The sequence below is a fragment of the Nicotiana tomentosiformis genome, chromosome 2 (assembly GCF_000390325.3).
Source record: "Nicotiana tomentosiformis chromosome 2, ASM39032v3, whole genome shotgun sequence".
NCBI classification, from domain to species: Eukaryota; Viridiplantae; Streptophyta; class Magnoliopsida; order Solanales; family Solanaceae; genus Nicotiana; species Nicotiana tomentosiformis.
This window is the reverse complement of record NC_090813.1, coordinates 68,004,675-68,026,772: the sequence shown is the minus strand read 5'-3', so window position 1 is coordinate 68,026,772 and position 22,098 is coordinate 68,004,675. Positions and strand designations below refer to the sequence as shown.

General features: G+C 37.9%; 1 protein-coding gene and 1 long non-coding RNA gene across 2 annotated transcripts in view; both read right to left on the bottom strand.

The window, feature by feature from the left end:
• Positions 1-4,251: 4,251 nt before the first annotated feature.
• Positions 4,252-22,098, bottom strand: part of LOC104102828 (olee1-like protein) — an 81,142-nt gene continuing 63,295 nt past the window's right edge. The window contains exons 2-3 of the mRNA XM_009610665.4: positions 6,000-6,237; positions 4,252-4,875 (exon numbers count right to left, since the gene is read on the bottom strand). Of these exons, the coding sequence (XP_009608960.1) occupies positions 4,520-4,875; positions 6,000-6,162 (519 nt within the window). The 5' untranslated portion in view covers positions 6,163-6,237 and the 3' untranslated portion in view covers positions 4,252-4,519. The remainder of the gene's footprint in view (positions 4,876-5,999; positions 6,238-22,098) is intronic.
• The window catches only part of LOC108946256 (uncharacterized), a 41,177-nt gene continuing 28,419 nt past the window's right edge, over positions 9,341-22,098 (bottom strand). Inside the window, exons 2-3 of the long non-coding RNA XR_001970558.2 lie at positions 10,989-21,683; positions 9,341-9,669 (exon numbers count right to left, since the gene is read on the bottom strand). This is a non-coding gene — a long non-coding RNA (uncharacterized lncRNA). The remainder of the gene's footprint in view (positions 9,670-10,988; positions 21,684-22,098) is intronic.

Genomic DNA, 22,098 nt, shown 5'->3' with positions numbered 1-22,098 from the left:
TTCCTTGATGAACTTCTGTAGACATAATGTAGTTAAGTAGAAGAACATCTTCTACTGTCAGCGCTTGAAATCAATCCCGAAAAATTTTTCGGATTTTTCTGCCGGTGCCAACGCCGGTGTTCGGCTTGTCGATGCGTTGGCAGTCACCATCGGAACAGCTTAATTTTTTCTTTCAGTCGTCATTTTTTTTTTGTAAAAGATGACACAAACAAACGTTTAATAAACGTTTTCAAACTGGAGTAAAAATCACGTAGATTTTAATCTCCAACAAAATGCTACGAAGGCTTTACTCTCCAAAACGGGAGTACACAAAACCACAAAGGTTTTAGTTTGCAGAATAATAAGAATAACACAAATACAGAAATAAAATTTAAATTCCTTAAGATTGTTAGTCCCGCCAATATTGCTGTATTTGTAAATAATAATTCTGCAAAATATAAGTTATCGTAATAAAACAGTAATTAATTCGAGCTCACTGAATTCACAGTGTTTCCTTAAGAAATTTAATCCCCTCCTAGTACCCAAGGTAATGGATTATTTCCTCCCAGGATAGAACGAATCACACACTGGTGTAGCGGTACTTCAAATCTCAGTGTTTCAGCGAACACAAAGTTCGGTAGCAAATCACACTTACAGTTGCTTTATTTGAAGTTAAAACAATGCAGAACGAAGGAGTAGAGACTCAGAAAATCATATGGAAATGCTGAGAGGAAGAAGTGCAATGTATAGCCAAATCTGTTGAGCGATTTCAGTTTTGTGTATTGTATGTGTCTTTCTTCAACAGCTGCTACACATATATATAGCAGCCAGTGTTGAAGAAGAACAATCGTCCACCCTCCATGGTGGAGCAAGCACTTGTTTGTGGAGCAAGCACATTCATAGTGGAAAGAGCATTAGGCGGCTGCCTGGTGGTCAATACACAGATCGAAATCTGAAGCCGAAGCCGAAGCCGAGCCGAGCGAGCGACGACGACGGCGCGAGGCTTGCTTTCTTCTTAACTCTTTAAGAGCTACAAGAAGAGCAATTATATATATACCCACCAAAAATCTTTTTCTCTTCCAATATGGGACAATGGGACAATGTCTCATTGTCAAGAGGGGGAAACTTAAAATTTTACTCAAAAAATTTTATTTTCCCTCCATTTCCCATTCACCCTCATTTTAATACTATTTCATCTTAAAAACAAAACCTCAACATTAACTTACCTCAACGTTCTATTGGTAATCCAGAGAAGGAAAAAAAAAAAATTCACATCGCGTTTGACATGTTCTACAATTTTTGCACTAATGTCATAAATACTAGCCTGGCCAATAAATCATACAAAATCCAGTAAATAAATCATACTCTAACTTTGGATTTATTTTATAAGCTAACACATATAGATCCTCAGATTTTTGGTTTTCCTAAATAAAAGAAGACTCTTGGACTGTGTCATTATATCATGAAGTCTTCGTTAATTTTTAAATTTCTCTAATGTCTCAAATTCTTAAACAACACATTCAGGATTCATATTTATTCTCTCTTAATCTTTTTTTTTTCTTTTGCTGAAGTTCTCTCCTAAATTTGATATAATAAAGTACATATGTGTAACAACTCGATCGGTCGTTTTGAGCTTTAGTATCCCATTCGATGGTTTGAGATTTTGAATAGTTTCAAATGCTATATTATGACTTGCGTGTATGGTCGGTTTTAGTTTCGAGTGGTTCGGGAATTTGGAAGAATGACTATCGATTTGCAAGTTTTAAGTTGGAAGAATTGACTAAGGTTTGACTTTTGGGTAAACGGACTCGGAATCGAGTTTTTATAATTCTGATAGATTCATATGATGATTTTGGACTTGTACGTATGTTCGGATTCCATTTTGGAGGTTCCTAGAAGGATTCGACACAATTCCATTTTGGAGGTTCCTAGAGAAATTCTATTCGGTTTGAGCCTCGATTCTTTATTATGATGTTCCCGTGGGTGTTTTGAGGCTTAGGATAAGTTTGGATAATGTATTTTTATATGTTAGTATGATTGGATGGGATCTCGAGGCCTCGGGTGTATTTTGGATCATTGGTTGAGAAATTAGTTAAGTTAAGGATTTGGAGTTTGACCATGATCAATATCGGGTCAAGATGGTCTCTTTTCGGTGTTTTGAGTGCGCGAGCAGATTCGTAGCGTGTTTTATAATTGAAATGCATATATGGTTAGTGTCCCGGATGTTCCGAATGAATTTTGGGTGCTAAAACGAAGATTCTTTTATTGCTGATTTTCTCGAGTAAAATAATTATAAAATTGTCATTTTTGTCTCTTAAATTTCTAGACTTCCTCTAAAACTTCAAAACTATCATATCTCCCTCATTTTAAGGCCAAATTGGGTGATTCAAAAGGCTATCTTGGGTGTAATCTCGTAAGGATTATGTTGGACTTATCAAATGTGAGTTTCGGGGTCATCAAAAATTTGATTCGAGCTATAACAACTGCTGGACTTTTTTACTTATTTGGAATTTAGTCACTTTTTCTCACATGATTTTGGAGCTCGGATTTGGGCGATCTTAGAGAGGATTTTTACCACATGGATTGGGGTAATTGTTTTCTACTTGGTTTTGATCATATTTCATAAATCTATTTTCGATTTTGGCATTTGCGTTATGAATTTTAAAGAGAACTTGGGGATTGTTGTCTACACTTTCCTAAAGTAAAATTTTGAGTTTTGAACATCGATTCAGAGTCAGAATTGAGTGAAATTAGTATGGTTGGACTCGTAATGAAATGAGTTATCAGATTTGTGAGTTTTTTCGGGTTCTGAGGTGCGGACCCGAGTTTAACTTTTTAGTTGACTTTGAGTAAATGTGTAAAGATTCGACCTTTATCGTTTGGGTTTGCTTCCTACGCCATTATTTGATGATTTTAAGTTGCTTTTAGCTAGTTTCGTACCGTTCAGAAGTCGATTTGAGCGGGATAGCACTTCTAATGTATCGATTTAGCTTATTTGAGGTAAGAATCTTTCCTAACTTTATTGGAGAAATTTTTACTACTAATTGATATTGTTTGCTACATGCGAGGTGATACATATATGAGGTGACGAGCGTATATGCATGTGCCAGGGTTAATCATGCTCGGGGGTAGATTATACAATTATTTGTGCCTTGTTCGAATATGTGACATTCTTGCTTCATGTTTTACTTGACTTCTAGATTAATATGAATATGAAGTTAAATGCTAGAAACCATGATTTAGCTTATTAAAACTTGATTAAAATTTGACGGATTTTTTGTGAAATTATTAATGTGCTAAATTCTGTCATCACTTTACTTAATCACAAATATATCACTACGACCGTTATTATTGAGATATTGGATTCTATAGTTGAGATCATTTTTTTTTAGATTGGTTGAGATACTTGAACAATGAGGTTTTTGAGGTTTGTTGAATTGTTATTGGCTTGAACGCTGTGCTTTATGTTCATTTAGAATATTCGATTAATCACTCTCCTTGATGTTATTCATGCTTACTACCTTGCTTGTTATTGATATACATGTGCTTGGTGAGGAAGAGTATAAAGCACGAAGGGTGATGCCGTGCCATTGCATATACATTGTTAAGTGAAGAAGAGTGTAAAGTACGAAGGGTGATGCCGTGCCATGTGAGTTAAGCATGAAGGGTGATGTCGTGCCATTTCACTTATATCATCATGTGAGGAGAGAGCACGAAGGGTGATGTCGTGCCATTGTTTTTATGCTATCATGTGTCCATGGAACGAAGGGTGTTTTCGTGTAGGCGAGGATGAGAGACATGCATTATACTGTGATATCTTTTCCTTGTGTATACATTCATGCCTTTATCTTGAGTTGTTACCATTGCACCTATGTTTTCTATCGACTTGTCGTTGTTGATCTGCCTTTGTCCTCTACATCAATTGTTGTCATATTATCCACGCCTTCTATCTGTTTAACTTGTAAATATCATGTTTTCCTTCTTGTTTGTCATATCTACATCTATGCCGTATCTCAATTGTTGTACTTTTCGTATAAGCCTTCTAGCATGTTAGTTATCCATGCCTTCTATTTGTTTAGGTTATAAAGATCATGCTTCCTTCATGTTTGTTATATCTACATCTAAGCCTTCTACCATATTAGTTAGTAAAATTTATGTTCTTCCATCTTAATTGCTATCATTACTTTTATGCCTCCCACCTAGTCTGTTACCGTTGCCCATATGTACGGCCTTATTCGTTATTGCTACCCGTGTAATTCCCACTTTTGACACTTATTAATAAATTTTCTGGCTCAAACATACATTTTGAGCCTAGAAATACTATATTGAATGTAAATCCTTGCTACAAAGATCTGAATGAACACAAGTTTACAAACCCCTCAAGCCTCAAAATCAAGATCCAAATTATAAACAAAAAACAACTTTAAAACGAGCACGTCCTAAAGTAATTTATTAGTAGATGTAAATAAGAACATATCAAAATGTAGGATTTGTCTTGTTATAATATATTAATTCAACAGTCCCCAGAATAATTAAATCTTCATGCCTGGTTCACATCTTTAAGTTCGGGGATATATTGCATATCCTTGAATTCTTGTGCACACTCTGATGAGGCATTTTTGGCCAAGAAAAAGAGAGCATTGGCTTCACGTAAATTTCCAGCAATGCCATTGTTGTTAGTGAGAGTAACTCTTGATGATTCTTTTGTATGAACTTCATCTGGAATCTCACTGCAATCTTCCTTTGAACTCTTTGTCAAATAAGTTTCGCAGATTTCATTCTCGTGGTCTCCTTCTACCAGCAGATGATAATATCCAGTGGTGTTCGTTTCGCTAGCGATTGTGATGGTGACTTCTTCAGTTTCAGGATGTCGGCATTGCAACCGCACACCCGCGCCTGCATGTATATATATAGGCACGCATCCTAATATGTTAGCGCACGTCTAAAGGCTAGAAACTTGTTAAATCAATTGGTATTTATTTGGCCAATTTACTCTTGTGGGGGAGGGGAAGAATGTAGGTTAAAATTATTTTGATCTTAAATCAGAGAGACGAGACTAACTTCTGCACCTTGTTCAATTGAATTTACACCTTTCGTCTCGTTTAATTAATTCTCACTTGTTGTAATGATGATTTTAAGAAAAGCAATAATTTAAATGTTGGGCTCAATTAGCCAAAAAACAATACTCTCATGTGATATTTTTGGGTCAAGCCCGTATGGTTTTCTCCAAAAGGCCTCACACTATTATGAGATTCATACACCTTCTATGTATGTTCTCAATCTTTTCAGCTACCAATGTGGGACTTTGTCGCACATCGGTTCCACCTGCATCATCAAAGTATTTATGGCAACCGAACGCCGCACCTAGCTTCTTTTGGTGTGCTATACTCATCTCGCCTATCCTGAACTCTTATACCAGTTTGTTGGACTTCATATATCAACCCAATAATACTCTTAACATTGTGCGATATTATCCGTTTTGGACCAAACTCATACGATTTTCTCCAAAAGGACTCGTACCATTATGAGATCCTTACACCTTATATATATATATGCTCTCAATCTTTTTAGCTACGAATATAAAACTTTGTTCTCACATCCAACATTAAATGATTTTTTGTTTTCTAGAATGTGAAACATTTAAAAACAAATTAAATTTGATAAAATAACTAATAATGGGAGAAGTAGGAGTACATGCATAATAGGCTCTAACTCCTGAATTTGCCATAGTCGATTCCCCACCTCTTCCCCACAATTATAGCAGAAAGATGCCACAAGAAATTCTTAGCCATCATTATCATAATGATCGATGTTCTTTGTTTATTCCTGAAACTTTCATTTTCTTTTAATGGGATAATAACTTCGGTGACTATTATTGCATTATAAACGGATAATAAAACATGCATTTTCTTCAGAGCTTCAATTTTTATGTTTTTAAACTTTTCTTTTTTATCTTTGTTGAATTTGAATAATTGGAAAAAGAATAAGATGCAAAATGGATAAAAAAAAATTCAAATTACCTGCTAAGGGCTGACTAAGATTGGTTTTGAATGCTGAACGACAAGGATCACAATAGACAATTCCTTCAACAATGAATTGAGGTTTTTCAGAGGCTTGAGTAAGCCCTAGCAGGGAGAACAAGCAAATAGCACTAACAAAGAAGATTACTGCTGATTTTGCCATTTTCTCCCTTCTTTTGTTTTTCTAATTTTATTCTTTTTTGGTTGGGCTTTCGTTATTTCTTTCTGCAGGTGCAAAATTGAAACTAGAAAGCACCTTTTTTGGTCAGAGGAAAGTACTCTACCATCTTGAAGGGATGCATTATATATATACTAGTATTCTGACTGTTATTTTTGTTAGGTTGTTTAGTTGTAGTCTTTTTGTGGTGAGGAATTCTTTTGTTTTACATAAATTAGTGAATCCCTTACTAACTTTTAATTTCCAATGGAAGATAAAAAGGCATTCCTCCTACTTTACCTCTTGTTCTTTAATTTGTGTTTTCCCCCTTTTTCTCTGGCATAAACAGAAAAATCAACGTTTTATGTTAAAAGTCCACCTTCTTAAACGCATCTGAGAAGAAAAAATATCATTAAAAGTTCTCTCCACAACACCACACTTTTCACTTCCATCTTCAGCCATAGATGTTTCATATTTCCTCTTTAACGAAACTTTCTGCAACCGATATTGTCTAGAATAATCCTAAATGACAACTACTCTCTGATTGAATCCCTAATTATAGCATCTAATTTTGGTTCATCCAAATTTGGTTACGGTTGAACTGAAATCTAACAAAATTGCAGAAGAAAAAGCTATAGGGAGTCAACTCAAAAGATATAGTTTGAAAATCAATGAAGTGGAAAAAAAGCAACAAAAAATAATATATATATATATATATATATATAAGGAGAGGAAACAATAAACTTAACTTTAGGTTTCTGCGAAGGTAATGCGATTTTAAAATATAACTAATGTGCAAATGTAGAACTAACATGTTAATAACGTATAAAGCATAAAAGTCGTAAATTTAATGCAAAAAATAATTAAAAAAATATAGAGAAAAAGGAAAAATAAAACAAAGAAGATCAAATCCTGAAAATTTTCAATCGGCCCATAAGCAAGCACCACCGCTTGGAATGAAGTACAAATGGCATTGATAGACAATTTCGGACTAGTAATTGAAAAATAGTCAGCATTTACAAAGTTATTGAAAAATAGCCACTGTTTTATGCGAAGATAAAATCTGGACAAAAAATAAACACAGAAAGTTCCAGGCTAATATGCTGGATTATGAAGCTCATATGCATAAACTTCTAGCATATTATGTTGGAACTCCAGCACATTATGCTGGAATCTCATATGTAAAAAATTCGAATTCCAGTATATTATGCTGGAATTTTTTCGGACTTTTAAGGGTGTTTTTGTTCAGATTTTATTTTTACATGAAAAAAGTAATTAAATTTCAATTACTTTTAAAATTGTGGCTAATTTTCAATGAGCAGTTGTAAATCAGATTATTTCTAAAATTCTTCCCCTACAATTAATCATAGTTTGTTAAATATTTGACGCAGATGAAAAGTACTCACTTCTATTTATTTTACTTAAAGATCCAAAATTGCTCAAGAACATAGTTAAGAGACTATTCAGAATCTAACCAAAATAAGGGATCATTTTTATTGTTTTCTCAAAATAATGACGTCAAACTGTAGGACTTGTTTTCTTATTCAACTAGTCCACAAATTAAGGACCCGTTTTACCCTAGATTTTGCCAAAATAAATTTGGATTTTATTTGGCAAACACATGTTTGACCATAGATTTTTCCTACATTTTGGCAAAATCCCAAATCCCAAAACCAGCGGCCAAAATATCACTATTACATTTTTTAAAAATTATCCCAAACTTTTGTATTTTATAAAAGAACCCACCATTTATTATTTTGTAACAATGTTGCTTCGTCTTCTCGGTCACATGATAGTGTATCATGTAATTCATTATAAAAATGATAATTTTGTATCAAATTTATTTATGTTCAGGACTATGATTTGCGATAATATAATGAATGTTATTGATAATGGTCATGTTGGGTATTTGTGATAGTTTTAGAACTTGTGGGTATAAGTCATGTTTCATGTTTTTTCAAAATAAATTTGGGAAATATATTTTGAAAACTGATATCCAAACACATTTTCATCTTCAAATCAAACTTCACCCAAATCAGATTTTTCAGAACAAATTTAGAAATCTATAACCAAACGCTAGCTTAATCTTCAGGAATGACGTACACTTGATATATTTCAGTTCGGGGATATATTTGCAATCCTTGAATTCTTGTTTACACTTTGGTGAGGTTTTTGCATGCGACAAAGAAATAGAGATCGTTGAGTTTACGTAAGTTTCCATGAATGCCATTCTTGATAGTGAGAGTAACACTTGTTGATTCGTTGGACTATTCGACAATTGCATCTCGCAAATTTCATTCTCGTGGTCTTCTTCTACCTCCACGTGGTAAAATCTGGTGGAGTTGGTCTCGCGACGACATCGACACCTGTATATTGCATGATTTTGGTTGAATTCGTTGGTTTCGGCTTGAATTTTATGTACATATGTAAAGCAAAAACTAAAATACATATATATAATAAGATCACATTTAATTTTACTTTCTCAATTTTCACTTTCCAATTCTTCATATTCACTTTTAAGAGCGATTTTGTCATGTTGTTATTATGAGACAAATCATAACTTGTAATTTTTTGTGTGTGTGTAACTTCTGAACATGGATGGTTAATAGCAGATGTAGTGTTAACAAATATAATGGGACTGAGAGGAGGTAACATATTAGAATTTCAACATTTCCAGAGTTTCATAATCGAGTCAATGTATAGCTAGGGAAATACATAAACAACTGAAAAAGAAACACGGGAAGATACCATGCCTTTGGCAATTAAAAGTGATTCAAGCAGAGCATGTTGAATGCGTGTGTATGTATATATATATATATATATATATATATATATATATATATGCAAAGAAATATATTTTTCTTTGAAGGTATGCCGTTTATAGCTGCATGGGAAACATTCCCTGGATCTTAGCTTTTGTTGCCATTCTTGTGATTTTGAAATAAATAGGTGATCAATGTGACAACTACATTGTCACGACTCAATTTGGATCATGACCGGAACTCAGGAGCAAGTGCCCCCAAGTAAGTTTCATCGGTAACAACAAATCTAGTATAATCCCATAAATGAGGTTCGGGAAAGTAAGCCTCATCGGTATTTTAAAGAAAATCGGACAAAGTTTTTCCTGTTTTAGGACTATCCAAAAATAATTCTTGTCTCATAAATAAACAACAACCAACCAATATTCACCTAAACTTGCCATAATCATTATCAACTAACCAAAAACGAGTTTCCGTCAATATTACATACCTAGCCTCTTCAACATAATAAAACTAAATCCATCTCAAAAATAGGGAAAGAAGTATAATACTAGTAACTAGTCCATATTAACAAATGAATACTCACGATACTAATAAAATAACTATGGAGCAACTCGAAGAGTTTAAAAGAAAAGACTATAGCAAATGAATAAAATTCTTCGCCCCCGCGAACGAGTGCGGGCCGGGGCTCACCAAGAACTATCAACCTTTGTACTCTAATTAATGAAATCCTCGCTCGTGTCAACTGATATATCTGTAAAAAATAACGGGGAGTGAGTAGCTAGCTCAGTGAGTAATAATATTTAACCACAACCGTTTTTAGTGGAGGCAAGTCAGAAAACATGCTTGTATAATAATAATAATAATCAGAACTATCATAAAAATAAAATGGCCTCTCAAAAACGGTAAATATAACCAGTCTATTTGTGTCCTTCATGTAACATAAATTAATTTAACCAATCGCTAATAAATTCGATAAACACTGTCTCATAGCAAATCTTTATGTTTGGGAGGTTTCCAAGAAAGGATCGTATAATTTGTATCACTGTGTGGACCCCTTCGTAAAAGGAATCAAACATAACTGTAGGTCCCTACTCGAGGGAAAACTGTAACAGTATGCTAGTTTTACATTCCCACTAGCATGGGCTATAACTGTAATCGGTAATCTATAAATACAAGGTGCACCAGGTCTAACAAACCCGTTGTTAGCTACGGGATCCTTCAAAGTCTCCTCTCATTTATACTTGTCTTTGTAATCAGTAAAAGGAAAATATTTTTAAACAATATAGGGCATTTCAGTTCTTATCAAATCATGTAATTTCATTTCGATAACGGTACATCTTATCTCAAGTAACGGTAAAACATATTCAGTAATAATGAGAATATTCAAGATAACTGTAATCATCTCAAATAAATATAGTGGTATCATATTAAGTAAAGGACTTGTCCCACATGTAAATTCAAAATAGTCAGTAACATGTTCATATTAAAATCATATGTAAATCATGTTAGTTGTAGAAACACAAATTACGGTAAGGTTACTACTCACCTCTCGAAGCCAACTAACCAAAGCTCGACTTCTTATTGATCCAATTGCTTAATTCGTGTGCAATCTATTAATCAATATAAGTTTAGTGTTACCATCTACTAGTTCTGTAATTTATAATTTAGGTAATAACGAATCACTATTTCGATTACCCACGTCTTGATTTTACTTAAATTAGCAACTGTTAGATTGCCTATTTCTTTAAATTAATTCTTTGTAATCCTCCATTCATGACTTATATGTTTTATAATGAACTACTCTATTTTACTATAAAAATTCCTACTTAGTGTTTCCATTACAGTTAAACATCAAAATTTAAATCTTAGAATCCAAATTTCACTTTGCCTAACCAAGATATCTAACGAGACTAGTTTAAAAAGGTGCACTGCAATCTCTTTTTCTTTTTCTTAAATCCCAGTTTATTTCCCAACTCTTAATCAATACAACCTCATCTCTACTCAATTTCACAAAGAATCATGTATATAAAATAATATTGTCTCAAAAGAAGAAGATACACATGTAATTACCAAGAGTTTATTGCTGAAGCTGCCAATGTTTAGATGGAAACGGTAATTGCGCTGAGGCAACACCAGAAAGTTTTCTCCTTTTCGTTTTCTCTGTTGGACTTCGTTGGCTAAAGGGATTTTCTTCTTTTCAAACCCCTTTTTAGCTTCTGACAAATTGATTTGGCTTGCCCCCAATTCCTTTGTGTTCTGTTAAACGTAGGGCTTTGACCCTAATTCCTATCTTATTGTATTTGTTTTTATTAAATTATGTTAAAAGACCAATATGTCCTTATTTTAAAATTAAGGGATATTATATATCCTTTCCACCTTATAAAAAATTCGATCCCCAATTTTATCTCGGGTACATACATGTAGACTGAAATAAATGAGGATGATTGACTCGCATAGCATCTTTCACTTCCCATGTAGCTTCTTCAACTGTGTGGTTTCTCCATAAGAATTTCATGAAGTCAATTTCTTTTGACCGTAGCTTTCTTAATTGTCTATCAACAATAGCCATTGGGTCCTCCTCATAAGACAACTTCTCATCAAGCGGTATAGTAGGTGTTTCAAGCACTTGAGATGAGTCTGATATACATTTTCTTAGCATTGAGACATGAAACATTGGATGAATACAGGACAACTCAGGAGGAAGTTCCAAACGATATGCCACAGCTCCCACTCGGTCAAGTATTTCATACAGACCTATAAACCTCGGGATCAACTTGCCTCTTTTTTTCGAATCGCATCACGCCCTTCATAGGAGATACCCGTAGGAACACTTTGTCTCCAATTGTGAACACTAAGTCTCTTCTCTCTTATTCGCATAAGATTTTTGTCTGCTTTGAGCTGTGAGCAATCTCTGTCTGACCAACTGGACCTTGTCAATAGCTTCTTGTACTAAGTCAGGTCCCAATAAGTTAGTCTCACCAGTTTCAAACCATCTGATAGGAGAACGACATCTCCTACCATATAATGCTTCATAAGGTATCATCTGAATACTGGACTAGAAGCTATTGTTGTAGGCAAATTCAGCCAAAGGTAGATAAGCGTCCCAACTACCTCCAAACTCATGAATGCAAGCTCTCAATATATCCTCCAAGATCTGTATAGTATGTTCACACTGCTCGTCTGTTTGCGGATGGAATACAGTACTAAGGTCTACTCGTGTACCTAATGCTTCTTGAAAAGATTTCCAAAAGCGTAAAGTGAATTGTGATCCTCTATTAGAGATGATGGATACGGGAACTCCGTGAAGTCGGACTATTTCATTCATAAATATCTGCTCATACCTTACACCACCATATGTAGTCTTCACTTGCAAAAAGTGTGCTGATTTTGGCAATCGATCTACACTCACCCATATAGAGTCATAACCTTTAAGGGTTCGTGGTAGCCCGATGACAAAATTCATAGTAATTCTTTCCCATTTCTACTCTGAAATCTCAATTTGTTGTAGTAGTCCTGCGGGTCGCTGATGCTCAACCTTGACCTGTTGACAAGTCAATCAACTAGAAACAAAGTTAGCAACATCTTTCTTCATGCCTTCCAACCAATAAAATTACTTCAGGTCATGGTACATTTTTGTGGATCCAGGATGTATAGTGTATCTAGAGTTGTGGGCTTCTTCAAGAATAGCATGTCTCAACCCATCTACGTCTGCTACACATAGTCTGTCACCCATTCGAAGAACACCATCACTTTCAACAACCATATCCTTATTTTTACCAACTAAGGCCTCATCTTTGTATTTGTATATTCGCTCATCCTCTTATTGGGTGGCCTTAATGCGCTCAACTAATGAAGACTTAGCTTGAACACAAGCCAACAATGCCTCTGAATTTCTGACACTAAATTTGACATATGTACTCTCTGGTCTATGCATCTCTTCAACCAAAGGTCTCCTTGCAGGAACTATATGTGCCAAACTTCCCATAAATTTACTACTCAACGCGTCAGCCACCACATTGGCTTTTCCAAAATGATACAAAATAGAACAATCATAGTCCTTGAGTAGTTCCATCCACCGACGTTGCCAAAGATTCAGATCTCTCCACTGAAAAATGTACTTCAAACTCTGATAATCAGTATAAATCTCACAAGTTTCACCGTATAGGTAATGCCTCCAAAGTTTTAAAACAAATACCACTGCAGCCATCTCCAAATCATGTGTAGGATAGTTTTGCTCGTGATTTTTCAATTGTCTTGAAGCATAAGCTATAACGCGACCATTTTGTATGAGAACACATCCTAATCCCACCATCGAGGCGTCACATAATACTGTAAATCCTCCAGAATCTGATGGTAAGGCTAATATTGTGCAGTTGTCAAACACGTTTTGAGTTTCTGAAAGCTCTGCTCACAATCCTCCGTCCACTGAAACTTTGCATTTTTCTGTGTTAGTTTAGTTAGTGTCATTGCTATTCTGGAGAAATCCTGCACAAAGCACCTGTAATAGCCTGCCAAGCCCAAAAAGCTATGAATCTCTGTAAGAGAAGCATGTCTGGGCCATTTCTACACAACTTCTGTCTAGCCAAAATTCACACTTTGAGAACTTAGCCTAAAGCTGATGTTCTCGCAATGTTTGCAATACAGTCCTCAAATGATTCTCATGTTCTTCCAGGCTACGATAATATATCAGGATATCATCAATAAATACTATTACAAATGTATCCAGAAACGGCTTGAACACTTTATTCATTAAATCTATGAATGCAGCTGGACCATTAGTCAGTCCGAAAGGCATCACAAGAAAATCATAATTCCCGTATCGAGTTCTGAAAGCAGTCTTAGAAATATCTTCATCTTTGATTCTAAGCTGATGATAACCAGACCGAAGGTCTATATTTGAAAAGTGGGCATCTCATTGTAACTGATCAAACATGTCATCTATACGAGTCAAAGGATACTTATTGTGTATTGTTACCTTGTTTAGCTGCTTGTAGTCAATGCACATTCTTAGAGACCGATCTTTCTTCTTTATGAATAATACTGGTGCACCCCATGGTGATACACTAGCTCTGATAAAACCCTTACCTAACAACTCCTACAACTGTTGCTTTAGCTTCCTCAACTCTGCTGGTGCCATCCGATATAGTTGTATCGACATGGGTTATGTGTCAGGTGGCAAATCAATACCAAAGTCCATTTCTCGTATTAAGGGCAATCCTGGTAAATCCTCAGAAAATATATCAGAAAATTCTCTCACTACTGGTACATTTTCCAAACTAAGTGCTTCCACACTTGTGTCCCTTACCATAGCTAAGAGACCAAGCAACCTTTCTTAAGAAATCGTTGGGTCTTCATAAAAGATATAACATTACCAATCTCTCGAACCTGGCCCCCTTTTAGGACAAAACTAAGTTCGTTCGGTGTATGAAACTTAAAATATCTTTGCATGGCAATCGACGATAGCATAGCAAGAAGATAACCAATACATTCCCATCAGTATGTCAAAGTCAATCATATCAAGTACAATAAGGTCGGCTAGAGTATCTCTATCCTCAACCCAAATCTGACAAGCACGATATACATATTCAGCTAATAGAGACTCTCCAACTGGAGTAGCAACTAGAAAAGGATCATTCAATATCTCAGGATGTCTATCAAACTACAAAGAAAAATACGAGGACACATAAGAGTAAGTAGATCCTGGATCAATCTACGTAAGTACATCAAACAAACAGACAGAAAGAATACATATAATCACATCATTCGAGGCCAGAGCATCCTATTTAGTAAGTGTGAAAATTCTCGCCTGACCTTTACCAGCATTTCCTTGTCCTGGATTCACAGTAGCGCGATCCCCAGCACTTCGACCTCTATTTCATGTACCAGCAAAACCTGAAGTATTACGAGTAGTCTGAGTAGGTGCAACTGACTGAATAGAAGCCTGAATGAAGTTTCTCGAAGGCTGAGGGAAATCCCTCAAGTGATGTCCCAACTGGACACTCCGAAAGCACTCTCCAGTGAGAACATGACACTGGCCAATGTGATCTACCACATGTCTGGCAGACTGGAGTAGTGGATATATCTACCCAGAATTACGATGTCCAGATGATGATGATGTCCCCCCAGTACCATGTCTATAATGTGTTCTGTATGCGGATGGTGAAGACAAATGTGTCCCTGTCTGAGAACCTTGTTGATGTTGTCCCTGATTCCCTGCTCTGCGATTTTCACTAAAACCGCAATTGAAAAATCCTCTTGTCTTGGCCTTCTTATGTAATTCACTGGCTGCACGCACATTACGTCCCTTGTTTTTAATGTTTTTAGTGAGATCGACTACATCAAAGTAGGACAAAGTCTTCATCTGTGGGGCTACTGCAGTATATAGACGATCAACCAACCCAAGTAAGGAGCATATCTAGCCAGATTACAAAACTTGATGTTATATGTTGATACATCCATATCTGGAGTCTGAACCAATCTCTCAAAGTCTCTAGCATATTTTTGTCTCAGGCTATCTGAAAGGAAATGATCCATGAACAACTTACTGAACTCGTCCCATGTCAGTGCTGCTGCTCATGCTGGCCTTCCTAGACAGTTTCATACCATGTATTGTCCATATCCTCTAGTTTGTATGCTGCGAGCTCCACGACCCTCTCACTAGAACATCCTAGAGCACGTAATATCTTGAGTGTCCCATCCAAGAAACTTTGAGGATCTGCTGAATTATTAGAACCTGTGAATTTTGGTGATTTCAATTTCAGGAACTCTTGCAGAGATACCTCCCTATTCCCGAAAGTCTGAGTTTGTGCAGGTGCCTGTGTTTGTGAAGTGTCCTGAGGAGATAAACTTCCACCATGAGTAGGCACCAATGTCTCTAACATATTCAATAACCTTGCCACTGCATCTGCAGGTAAGGTAACAATAGGTACAACAGTTGGCACTGGTGGTGGAATGCCCTGAACTCCCCGTTCTTGCATATGATCTCGCATAGAAGCTTGGGGTTGACCCATGTTCATAACTTAGGTTGAGGATCGGCCTGTTTTCTAGTCTGATGTGCCCCAACTTTACCTCTACCTCGGGTAGTACCACGTCCATTACCACATTGTAACGACCCGGCCGGGCATTTTGAGCAGTTTAGCCCTGATCCCCTATTTATTGCTTCCTTTGTGTTATATTGTGGTTACATGACTTGCCGGGGTGTTTGGTTTTGGTTTTGGGTGAATTTCAGAGTAAATGGGACAAATAATCCCTAAGTTGGAGCTTTAAGTTGTTTGAGTTATTTGTAGTTTGACTTTTGTGAAAACGACTCCGAAATGGAGTTTTGACGGTTCTAATAGCTCTATATGATGATTTTAGACTTAGAAGCATGTCCGGATGTTAATTTGGAGGTCCGTATGTTGTTTCGGCGTGAATTGGTGAAAGTTGGAAAGTTGAAGGTTGGAAAGTTTGACCGGAAGTTGACTTTATTGATATCGGGGTCAAAATCCGATTATGGAAGTTGAAATAGGACCGTAATGTCATTTATGAATTGTATGCAAAATTTGAAGTCAATCGGAGTTGTTTTGGTACGAATCAACATTAGTTTTGGAATTCGGAAGTTCATAAGTTCCTTAGGCTTGAATCGATGCACGATTTGTGATTCTAGTGTTGTTTGATGTGATTTGACGGTTCGAGCGTGTTCATATATTATTTTAGGACTTGTTGATATGTTTCGTTGAGGTCCCGGGGGTCTCGGGTATAATTCAGACCATGTTCGGTGCATTTCGGAACATTGAGGATTGCTGAAGTTCTGGTTTCTCTATAGTCTGGTTTCCTGTCACCGCGTTCGCGAGGGTGTTCCCGCGTTTGCATAGAGTCTGCAGGGATTGGTGGAGATTTACCCTTCGCGTTCGCGAAGAAGGACACGTGTTCGCGAAGAGTCAGGATTTTGTGCACTGCGATCGCGGACAGGGAGCCGCGTTCGCGAAGAGGAAAGGCAGGCTGGGGAAACCTCACGCGGTTTTTCTACGCGTTTGCGAGTGTGTTGTCATCGTGGAGCTTGGGAGCTTTTGTCATCGCATTTGTGAGTGGGTTCTCGCGTTCGCGTAAGAGGAAATTTAGGCAGCCACATTTTTGTGCTTCGCGAACGCGAGGCATTTTCTGCGTTCGCGAAAAAGAAATCTCTAGGCAGCAGACTTAAATTTCAAAATGAGGGTTTTATCTCATATTTCACATTTTGGACTTAGAGAGCTCAATGTGAGGCGAATTTTTGGGAGATTTTCAGTGAGATTATCGGGGTAAGAATTCCTAACTTGCTTTGATTAAATTACTCGAATCAATTGTTGTTTTTATCATCTAATTAGGAATTTGAGTTGGAAATTTGGGGGGAAATGGTAGAAACTTCCTAGACCAAAATTGAAGATTTGAAGGGCGATTTGAGGTCGGATTTGAGTAATTCTTGTATAGTTGAACTCGTTATCGAATGGGTGTTCGGATTTTGTAATTTTGGTCGGTTCCGAGGCGCGGACCTGGGTTGACTTTTACAATTGACTTTTTATTTCTCTGCAAAAATCGTAACTTTATTATTCGAATTAGTTTCCTATAGTTTATATTTATAGTATGAAGTTGTTTTGGCTAGATTCGAGCTGTTTAGAGTTGGATAATCGTAGGAAAGGCCTACTAGTGGATTGAGTTAGCGTGATTTGAGGTAAGTGACTTGTCAACCTTGTGTGGGGGAATTTCCCCTTAGGATTGGTGATGTTTTGTGATAATTGTGATGTATGAAAGCCGTGTACGCGAAATGACGAGTGTGAGCACGAGCTAAATGTGAAAATTACCAGTTTTAGCTATGTAGATTCCTTTCATGCCTTAATTGAGTTATCTTAACATGTTATATTCATCATTCTTAGTGTATTTTCACATGTCTACTTGTCTTATTCTTTTACATGCTAATTTCCCCACATGTTTAGTTGAATTTCTTGTTTCCTTTATTCCGTATTCATTACTTAATTGTTGAACTCCTTACTTGAAGTTGTTATATCGTGGAATATCTTGTTGTTGAAGTTGGTATTGAGATATGAAGGCCGTGATTCACATTGAGGCAAAATAATAAGTTGTGAAATACCATTCTGTTGAGTTGTTCATTCGGGTTGTTATTTGCTCAGACTCTTGTGTACTTTGTGGTTGAGCCATGGGCTCTTTACTGTTATTGTTTGGTTTCTCGGGCAAGTTGTGATATTGGGCACTTGAGGTGCGATATGTGGTACGTTATGATATTGATACGCATGTGGTAGTATAAGGTTTTGGGGTTAAAATGCATGCGGTTCGATAAGGTGGGCTTGATACGCGTGGCTAATAGGGGAACTACTAGAAGTCATGTGGTGTGATAAGGTGGGCTAAAATGCGGGATGCTATTTCGGGAAAATGATTTTCAGAACTAAATGTAAAGGCTCCCACGGTGATATAAGGACAGATTGTGATTCATTCTTGTGATTTGAGACTATGAGGTGGTACCTCGGTAGTTGCTCTTGTTGGCATTTCTCCATTTGCACTTGTCTTTGGTTGTTGTTTCCTTAGCATATTATTAATCGTTTCCTCCGTGTTGCACTAATTGCTTTTGTTCCGTGTAGCTAACCTTGATATGCTATTTGTTGTTTCAATTTCATTACTGTCATTATTACACTGCTTTATACTTGTTCAGTCTTTTATTTATTCCAGCAGGATCTTGGCCTGACCTTGTCACTACTCTACTGAGGTTAAGCTTGGTACTTACTGGATACCGTTGTGGTGTACTCATGCTACACTTCTGCATATCTTTTATACAAATCCAGGTAACTCCTATAAGTCTGGATGTCAGTGAGTAGAGTCCGTGAGTGGAGACTTCAAGGTACACCTGCCAGCGTCCGCAGGCCTCAGAGTCCCCCTCCACCTGGATTATTTTTCTTCCTTGTCCTTAGTTAGACACTATTGTATAGAGATATTTAGTATCACTTTATAGAGCTTGTGACTTATATTTCGCCGGGTTTTGGGAGTTGTACATGCTAAGTTGCAGATTTTATTTTATATAATTGTTGAAGTTTTGAGAAGTTAAATTATTATTTCGGTTATTCCGCATGTTTGTTAGGCTTGCCTAGTCTTAGATACTAGGTGCCATCACGATATCCTACGGAGAAAAATTTGGATCGTGACAAGTTGGTATCAGAGCTCTAGGTTCATAGGTGTTTTGAGTCACAAGCAAGTTTTGGTAGAGTCTCACGGATCGGTACGGAGACGCTTGTCCTTATCTTTGGGAGGCTACGGAACTGTTAGGAAAGGTTTCACTTCTTTGATTCCTTATCGTGCAAATTTGTTGACTTCGAAATTCTAAATCTCTGTCTTTCTATTCTCTCAAATATGGTGAGGACATGCACAACTAGATTTGATAATTAGACACCCGCGCCACCTGCTAGAGCCGCGAGAGGCCGGGGCTGGGGTAGAGGCTGAGGACGGGCACGTGGTGCAGCCAGAGCACCTGCCCGAGCTGCTATAAAGGATCCACCAGTAGCTCCAGCCGGAGAGCAGGCACCTAAGATGCCTGTTACTACCCTAGCACTTTAGGAGACCCTCGCCCAGTTTTTGAGAATGTTTGGCACTTTAGCTCAGGCGGGGATTCCACTTTCTCCTGCCAAATCTCAGCCCGAGAGAGGAGCATAAACTCCCGCTGCTCTGGGGTCCCGCCTCCCGCACCCTAGGGCAGTGGGTCGTGGTTGACCAGATCCCAAATGTCATACCAGTGCAGTCGGTTGTCCCAGTTGAGCCCGAGGTTAGAGCAACAGCTTCCATGGGAGAGCAGATTAGGCTCGAGAACTACAAGAAGTACCACTCTCCTACTTTCAGAGGTTTGGCTTTAGAGGATGCCCGGGGTTTTCTTGAGGAGTGCCACTGTATCCTTCGTACTATGGGTATTGTGGAGTCGAGTGGGGTTTCTTTCACTACGTTCTAGCTTAAGGGAGTGGCTTATCAGTGGTGGCGGGCGTATGAGTTGGGTAGCCCGGTCGAGGCAGCTTCACTCACTTGGGATCAATTCTTAGATATGTTTATGAGGGAGTTTGTTCCCAGAGTCTTAGGGATGCATGGCACCCAGAGTTTGAGCAGTTGTGCTAGGGTTCTATGACCGTATCAGAGTATGCAGTTCGGTTCAGTGATTTGTCCAGGCATGCACCAGCCTTGGTTGCTACTGTCAGAGAGCGAGTTCGTCGATTTATCGAGGGGCTCAACCCCGGTATCAGATTCAACATGGCCTGAGAGTTGGAGATGAACATCCCATACCAGCAGGTAGTGGAGATAGCTAGGAGATTAGAGGGTATGTGGGCTCGGGAGAGAGAGGAGAGGAAGGCCAAGAGGCCTAGAGATTCTTGCACATATATTGGTGCCCGTGCCTCAGTTGCAGCCCATCATGGTAGGGGCTATGTGAGCCGCCCTGTTCATTCAGCACTTCCAGCTTCCAGCGGTATTCCATCCACTTCCAGGCCTCAGGTTCCCCATTATGCACCGCTATTATCTAGTGCACCTCCTGCACGGGGTGCTTTCAACGGTTAGTCCAGCCGACCACACTTGAGTCACTCTCAGCAGCCACATCCTCCGAGAGCTTGTTTTGAGTGTCGTGACACTCGTCATATGGTGAGGGATTGCCCTGGACTCAGGAGGGGTCCACCTCCACAGACTACTCAGGATTCGCGTTTTCCACAGGGCCCTCAAGCTTCTCAGGCCGTGGTTACCGCACCAGTTGCCACTCCACCTACACAGCCAGCCAGGGGTGGATGTCGGGAAGGTAGAGGTCGCCCTAGAGGGGGAGGCCAGGCCAGATATTATGCTCCTCCTGCTAGGACAGAGGTGGTTGCATCTGACTCAATTATCATAGGTATTGTTCTGGTTTGTCATAGAGATGCATCAGTCTTATTTGATCCAGGCTCCACTTCTATGTATCATCTTATTTTGCTCCGTATTTGGGTATATCCCGTAATTCTTTGAGTTCCCCTATCTATGTGTCCATTCTTGTAAGAGATTCCATTGTTGTTAACTATGTGTATCGGTCGTGTTTAATTGTTCTTGGTGGTCTTTAGACCAGAGTCGATCTATTATTTCTTACTATGATAGATTTTGATGTTATCTTGGGCATGGACTGGTTGTCGCCCTATCATGCTATCCTTGATTGTCATGCCAAGACGGTGACGTTGGCAATGCCAGTTTGCCGCGGTTGTAGTGTAGGGGTACTTTAGATTATGTTCCTAGCAGGGTAATGTCTTTCCTTAAGGCACAACGGATGGTTGGAAAGGGATGTGATGCGTATCTAGCATATGTGAGAGATGTCAGTGTTGATACTCCTTGTCACGTCCCAACCTGGGGAGGTGTGGCTGGCACCCGGTGTTGTACTAGCCCGAGCGAACCACTCTGAAACTCATTTGTTTTTCTTCTGTAACTATCATGGGCCAATATGGCCACAACTCATAATGTATAACTATAAGTGGGCAAACGCTGTATTAATGAACCATCATTCTTAAAACATGTATACATATAGGCCGTCAAGGCCTCTGACATACTATACAAAATGAACCTCTGTATACAAAGCCTCTAAGATTATTTGACATCAAATGGGACATGGTACCGACCTAGCCATCAGTCTGTAGCAAAACTCTGATACGATGACTCATAGACTCGGCTGCACTCCGAATGAGGTAGAGTCTTACGACCCTTCGCCGAATGCTAACCTCGTCTACTATGAGGGCTCGTCAAACTGATTATCTATACCTGCAGGCATGAAGGAAGCGTCCCCAACAAAAGGACGTTAGTACGAATAATGTACCAAGTATGTAAGGCGAAACTGAAACATAACAATAAGTCAACATTTATTAAAGACATATAAGAATCAACCTGAATCTGTGAAGTGCCACCGTATATGCATACTTATTATATATATATATATATATATATATATATATATATATATATATATATATATATATATATATATATATATAATTCTTCTCTTTGAGACTCTTATCCATATCGTAAGATGCATGACTGCCCAACTGATCAGTGGTAACTGCCCGACCGGCCGTAGCGCTGTGGTAAATGCATGACTGCCCGACCGGTCGTAGCTCGATGGTAAATGTGTAACTGCCCAACCGGTCGTAGCTAGGTGGTAAATGATGATGCATATAAT